The sequence below is a fragment of the Lathyrus oleraceus genome, chromosome 1 (genome assembly GCF_024323335.1).
Source record: "Lathyrus oleraceus cultivar Zhongwan6 chromosome 1, CAAS_Psat_ZW6_1.0, whole genome shotgun sequence".
NCBI classification, from domain to species: domain Eukaryota; kingdom Viridiplantae; phylum Streptophyta; class Magnoliopsida; order Fabales; family Fabaceae; genus Lathyrus; species Lathyrus oleraceus.
Window position 1 is genome coordinate 436,921,666 of NC_066579.1, and position 7,896 is coordinate 436,929,561.

A 7,896-nucleotide genomic window follows, 5' to 3' on the forward strand; every position below is an offset into this window, starting at 1 on the left:
TCAAACCATTCTTTCAAATTTAACTTATAATTTTTAAATAGAAAAACAAATATTTCAAATTGCTTCTAATATTATATTTTAAATTATGATTACATATATATTACAAATTAAACTATAATTTATAATTTATTATATAATAATATTCTATAATATATTATTAAATTGAAATAATTAAAATTGAAATGGTAATTCAATTGAATTAAATCAATTCTAAATATTAAAAATTAGTGTCAAAATAAAATCTAAATATATAATATTATTTTAAAAAACTCATCTCATCATCGCGCGAGTCTCAAATTACAATCACATTGTTCTTATACGAACTGCACAATATTCGTGCAAACAATAACTTTACATCAAACAACATGTCATAGTTGTCATGGATTGTTGATCTTAGGCAACTGTACTAGAATCTGCCGAACCAAAACCAGCCGTAACTGTACCAAAATCAACTACAGCCATCACATGAATACTACCAACCACCTCACCAAAGACATCAACAATTGTATACAGAATTCATTCAATTGACTAGAAGACATTTTTACTAATCTTTTCTTTCAAAAAAAATTATTTTTCATAAAGACCAAATACAAGTAATGCATTGATTAACTTGCTCTATGTGCTTCTTCGTGTTTCATGTATTCTATGGGTTTTTCCTGTGTTTATCTGTTTGCTATTTTTGATAATATTAAAATGGAATGGATTGCATTCTTGTTATAGGGAGTTAAAGTTAAAACTCTAAACTTTCTCCTATTCTTACCCCTTTCCAAAAGATATGTTATCATGAAGACAAAAATGAGATTAAAGCAAGATATCATCATAAACACCCACAAACAAATGAAGAAGAAATAATGAATTAAATGAAATGCTAAATAACCTTTCTTTAAATTTAATGCATGATTGTAATTCTAGAATATTTTCCAAAACCAGCTATTTAAAAGTTCAATCTGCTATATGCAAGCCTCAAAGTTGACTACAGTTTTAAAGATGCAATAACCATAATAACCATTTCAATAAATCTGAGAGAAAAAGAAACCACATTTATATACATAATTTCTTTTTCAATAATACATATTAAGGAAAAACAGTATAAAAGATGGAACACTGACATCAAGGTTGCAACTTATGTAAGACAATCGGATAGAAGAACACCTTCTATCCAAGAAAAAAAAAGAAGCCTACGATTATTTGCAAAGCTACTATTGACATGGTTTTAAATTTCAAACCAATATACAGCAAGAAATGCGGCATAGACCTCCAAATCGTTTATGTTACTGTTGTGGTTGCGGTTGCAGACTGAAATTTAAAAAGATGACTACATATACTGCTCATATCCTTGCCAAACCCAAGCAATTTCATCTAGAGCAGGCTTTAAGAACTGGTTCCAGAATCTCCTATATTCCAATATATCTCCAGCAATTTTGTTTACCTCAACTATATACAATGAAGAAGTAACTTCAAAAATTTCTGTATCTATGCTGAGTTGTTCATTTAACCCTGCCTCAGTTCCTTCCAGCCTAACAATTCCATTTTGTTTCATAACCTTAAATCTACCGTCTAATTGGGCTACCTCTTGCAGTTTCGCCACAACTATATAAGGTGGTCTTTTTGTAGAAAATCTTGCATGTGTTCTTTCATTCGTATCTTTCTCCAATAAACCAGAAAGATCGAATCCAGAAGAGAGTGATATGATATCAAATGCGTTGAAACAATATGGTTTCATAGGATATTCTTCGTTGTCTTTAGCAGACATTGCTCTCGGAGTTCCGTTAGAGCTTGAAGGTGATGATACATCGTCGAACGCATTATAAACATCTGAGATATCGCCTCGCGTAGGCGATAATGGCGGTAACTGTGGTCCTTCAATCTGCATATACCCTTTTCTGAACCAAGTATTTTGCATTATCTTGTTTATGGTAATTCTTGTTCTTGGATTAGGGTCAAGGATTCTGTTGAGAAGCCTTTTCACTTCGGGACGAAACCATTGCGGAAACTTGTAATCTGCTTTTGAAATCTTCTTATACATGTCCATTAGGTTTTTATCATTGAATGGAAGATAACCTGCTAATAGAACATAGAGGATAACACCACAAGACCAAATATCTGCCATGGCTCCATCATAGCCTTTTTTCTTGATAACCTCCGGTGCTACATAAGCCGGAGTTCCACATGTTGTATGAAGAAGACCATCTGTACTTTTTGATTCCGACAACGCGCTAAGGCCGAAATCCAAAACCTTGAGATTACCATTCTCCTCGAGGAGGAGATTTTCCGGTTTAAGATCGCGGTGATAAACCCCTCTTCTGTGACAATGATCAACAGCTTCAATAAGCTGTTGGAAATATTTTCTAGCAACATCTTCCTTCAGCCTCCCTCGTGACACTTTGTTGAAAAGCTCACCGCCTTTCACGAGTTCCATTGCGAAATATATCTTTGTTTTGCTTGCCATGACCTCGTAAAATTCGACTATGTTTGGATGTGTAACGCGGCGCATCACCGAGATTTCGCGTTTGATTTGTTCCTTCAAACCAACCCTCATGATCATGTCTTTGTTAAACACCTTAATGGCAACACTTTGCCCCGTCTTTATGTTCCTTGCATGATAAACTTTGGCAAAATTTCCTTGCCCAAGCATGCGTCCTACCTCATATTTATTCATTAGAATGGTTGATTTCCTATCCATTTCTAATACAAAATATTGTGAATTAGCACCTATATAAGCTGCATCAGATGAGGTTTGAGCATGAGAGAAACAAAGAAAATTTGCATGTTTTTAATATTGTTAATAAAGATTTGGAACTTCAAGACAAGAGCATGAAAAACATGAAGGCTTGGGAAGCTGGAGGATGATGGAACCACATTGCCCTGTGGAAGGGAGGCCAGAAGGGTATACCTCTTGGTGAACCATAATAAATTGGTTAATTTGTTGAGAGAGATATTTAAGGTAAAAGAAAACTAAATCAAGATGCAAAGTAGTTGTAATGTATAAAAATAGTGAAAAAGGGATGCATTGGCTATTTTGGTGTTTGTGATTTGGTTTTTTATGCTTATGCAGAAAAATAGAATATACCAATAGAAGTTCTATTTAAAAAAAGGACATGATATTTTGACATGATTTTGAAATCAAATTTGATAACAAATTATATAATTAAAATACTACAAATATATGGTCAACACAATGAATATAAAAAATTTGTATTCAATTGATCATATTTTTAAACGTTTCAAACTACTCTTTTTAAATGCAATTTAGTTTTAATATAGTTTATGTTGAGTTTTAATGATTTCAAGATTTTTAAAAATTAAAGTCAATACATTAATATTTTAAAATTTTATTATAAATTTCTTTTGGACAAATTCACTCAAATTTTATGAATAACAATGATCATAATAAAAAGGAATATATATATATGCTTATAAGTTGCGAGTGATATATAAGGTTTAGTTTTAAAAATTTAAATAATTATAAAAGATATAATCAATGGTTTATTTTGTCATTTGATTTTATATATTTTTTATAATTGTATCTATTTTAGATACTTAATTTTAAGTTTTAAATTACATTAACTCGCATGATTTGCAAGGTTTTTATATTTTATTTGTTAATTTTTAAAATTTTCAGATAAAATTAATTTTTGTAACTTATAGATTTATATTTAAAAATATTGTAGTGATAATTTATATGAAAGTTTTAATGATGTGAAAATAATTTAAATTCCCCGCGATATGTGCATGCTAATTCATTTTAATTTATTTTATATTGAATTTTAATTATTTTAATTATTTTAATTTTTTTACAATTATACTCATTACATTTATATTATAACAATTTATTATGAATTTATTTGATATATAAACCAGTATATAAGTACTTTCATTTTATAAGTAAAAAATTATAGTAAGACAAATATAAAGAGTGTTTTATAAAATTTATGATATTTTCGTATTTGTTGTCTTTAATAAAGAATAATTATGTGTTTTCATTTAATAATTAAAAAATTTTAAGTTGTAAAATATATCTAACACGCATGATACAGTGAGATTTTAAAGATGAAAATGTAATATTTGAAACATAAACGAAACCGATATATAATCATTTTCATATAAAAGTAAGAAATTATAGCTTTTTTTATCCTTATAAGATAAATATAAATAGTATTTTACAAAATTTAAATAATCATAAATGATATGATCAATGATTTATTTATTATTTTGATTTTATATCTTTTTTATCCTTGTATCTATTTCCGATATTTAGTTTTAAGTTGTAAAATACATGTAACGTGCATGATAATTTTATGATTAATTTGATAATTTTTAAATTAAAATTTTGTTTTTTATTTTTTAGATTAAAAATTATTATAGTGAGAATATAAATAAAAAATTTAATGATGTGAAAATAATATTTGATACAAAAAAAAGTTGTTAGTCAAGAAAGTCTAAAAGAAAAAATTCGATAGAGAAATCAGTTGAAATTTCTGCAGACACAAGGCAAGGTGAAAATATCTTTCGACAGAAGATTTTGGAAGAAGAAACAACAACATTTCGACGTCGAAGAGTCTGTTCTGGTACTTAATTAAATTTTCAAGAGGTTTGGTCACTCATCAAATTCGACGAGTCAAAAGAGTTCAAATAGAAGCGAATTCAAATTTCAAAACTGAAGTAACTGAATTTTTGTTTTATCCACAACGTCAAGGACACGTGGAGATCGATTGAAGGCTAGTCAGACAAGCAGAGACGATGTGTCGGGAAGAAGAGCATTTTAACGTTGGAAGATCGTTAGTTTCACAATATTATAAATATGAGTTCTAGTGTTAGGATTCAGGGTGGCAAAAATCAATGTAAACTCAATATACACTCAAAATACCTAAGACTTTTTCATTTACGCAAGCTAGAAAAGAGCTTTCTAAAAAAATGGACTTGCCTAAGACTTTTTCATTTATGCAAATAAACATCATTTTCATGTAATTTTACTTTTTACTTTCATTTATTTACCATTCGAGTAATTAATTTTGACCCAGTCGAAATCAATTGTTGCACTTACTTTCAAAACTTAACTATTTTTCTAAGACATTCAACATTAGATGCAAGCAATCCGACAATATTAAATGCACACTTTCTTTTTTCAGAAATCAGCACAATCTTGCTTCAAGATTTACTAGTATGATCCTTCAAGCAATAAATTTAAAACTAAGTGATTGTTTACCAAAAACACCAATAAACACTAGTATATAATCATTTCCATTTCATATGTAAGAAACTATAGCAAGACAAATATAAATAGTATTCTATAAAATTTATGAAAATAATATGTTCGCATTTGTTAGGGTTGGAACCCATGACCTCTAATAGAGAACAATTATGTATTTTTCTCTTTTGAGAAGTGAAGATAGATTTTGGAGTGTGTCTTATAAGAATAGAAGCGATGTGGCACAAAATAGCCGATGTGTCGGTGATATGATGTATGGGTTCTAATTTTATATATTACTAGATTAAGACACGTGTGATGCATTGTTGTTAACTAGTCTATTTGTTTTTTATTTAATTTTAAATATGTTAAAAAATTATTTTAACAAAATATGGTTACTAAATTTATTTCACATAAAAATATTCTTTGTTGTAAATTATAAGATGAAAAAAATACTATACCGTTTAATTTTTTAAAATAGAAAGAAACTAAAATTATTTTAGAGATACTATATTAAAATTATATATGAAAATCAATATTTAAATGTTAGGTTTGAAATATTATTTTCTTTGTCAGAGTTTGAAATCGTGACCTTGTGGTTTGAGAAGTGGGAATGAATTTTGTGACACATAGAAATGTTGATGATATGGCACAAATGAGGTTGAAATGTTAACATGAGGATCCACACTTTGTTTTTTATTTTTTATTATTTAAGTACAGGTCTGGAACTGCAATAAGCGGTTGCTTTGATTTATATATAATGGATTCGCCAATTGTTTTGGCGATGCCACGTGGCGAATCTGATATAAATAGAGGTGTGATATGTTTAGTTTTTTCACACCCAATCTCAATTTCTTCTAATTTTTAACATTGTTCATTTGTTCTAACATGAATCGTCGTTACAGACACGTTATTTATTCGAGTGTTAAGTCTCCGATGAAGATGCTTTTTTGGAACATCCAAAGTTTCGAGCAACTAGAGAGGAATCTGATCCGTCAGTTAGACAAAGAGATTAATGACAGTGAAAGAATTAGAAGTATTGAGTGACTTGTTTCGTACATCTCTATTGTAAAAGACAACAATAACATCCCGCGTATGTGGGTGCAAGTTAAAGATAAAGGGGGATCATTATCCCCTATTTTTTCCCTTTCTCTCTTGTTTTCCTTTGATGAGGGTTTTGTGAATTATGTGAGGTTTCTGCAAAACCTCCATAATTGATTGATGTGTTGTTAATTTTGATTGTGTGAAATATGTTATATGTTACTTAGATGTGAAATTGCATGAGAAATTTCCATGAGAAATTTTATGATTATGATGTTCATGTGTTGGTGATATGTGTTGATAGAGAGCATGATGAATTAATGTGATAAATCGATGATAATATGTCAAAAATGTGTGGTAATTTATGTGTTGGATGTTATAGCAGTAGGTGTGGTTACTCATGTTCTAAGTTGAAGTTTGGATAAGTATAGGTTGAAAAAGTTAAGCTTAACAGTGAAATTTCCTTGAAACATTAGCAGAAAAATGTTACAGACTGATTTGATTCGAATTAAAGGTGTAGACTTTGATTTTGATTCAAATCATAGCCTTCTGGGTAGTCCCTGCCTGATTTAATTTGAATCATGGTTTACACTTGATTCAAATCAGGAAGGCAAATTGGGTCAAAATATTGTTTTCATCATAACTTGAGTTTCGTGATTCTGTTTGAGGCACAATTTGAAGCGTTGGGCAGCTAACGCGTAATACTACCTTACAATAATGATTCAGAGGTTAAGACATGTACATGAAAATATGAAGAGTATGCTTACTTGTGATAAGTCTTATGAGATAATTATTGAACAATCATGTAATCATGAATTGATGGTTGCTATGTGTTAAGTTGTGATGTTATGGTGCTTTGAGTGGTTATATGAATGTTATAGTGATGAGTATTATTGAGAAATTGTATGATGATAATGATGAGTATTATTGAGTAATTGTATGATTAGAATGATGGGTATTATTGAGAAATTGTATGATTATAACGATGAGTATTGTTGATAAACTGTATGATTAGAATGATGAGTATTGTTGAGAAACGATATGATTTTGATGATTATGTCAAGTTATGATGAGATTGATTTGGTTCAGTGGAACCATTTGTTGTGGCCTTATATTGGCGACTATTATGCTGAGTTTTAGATTCAAGAGGAACTAGTGACGAGTAATAGTGATGGAGGTAGAGATATATATTGTGTGTTTTGTTTTGAATTCATACATCATGTAGTGTGGAGATAAGTAGGACTTCGGTCCAGTAAAAAGTAGGAATTTGATCCAGTGACGAGTGAATAGTTCAGTAACATACCTCTGACTTCCAAAAACTTTGGTACCACATGCATGTTGAAGTAGAAGTAACAATTACATTGCATTCATTCTTGCATATGTGAATGTATATGGTTTCTGAGTGATATTTGATTGTGTATAATGTGTTGTGGGTGAAAATTATGTGTGAATATTCATGTTGGTTGTACTATCCTTAAAGTTTATGCGTCATTAACTTATATGAATGAATTCTCACCCCTCTTTTTTTTTGTGGTGTTCCGTACGCTGTGGTACAGATACTTAAGATGAGCGATAGCTGTTGTGAGTTGGAAGATAACATTGAGGCTTTTCTTCATTTATTTTACCTCTTTATCGTTAATTATTTTTGGAGTCGCTCTGATATGTAA

At 29.6% G+C, this 7,896-nt stretch overlaps 1 protein-coding gene across 1 annotated transcript; it reads right to left on the minus strand.

Moving 5' to 3' along the window:
- Positions 1 to 1,121: 1,121 nt before the first annotated feature.
- On the minus strand, positions 1,122 to 2,850 carry LOC127115879 (CBL-interacting serine/threonine-protein kinase 20). The gene has a single exon (XM_051047303.1). The coding sequence runs from the start codon at positions 2,681 to 2,683 to the stop codon at positions 1,316 to 1,318; it is 1,368 nt and encodes a 455-aa protein (XP_050903260.1). The 5' UTR covers positions 2,684 to 2,850; the 3' UTR covers positions 1,122 to 1,315.
- Positions 2,851 to 7,896: the final 5,046 nt, after the last annotated feature.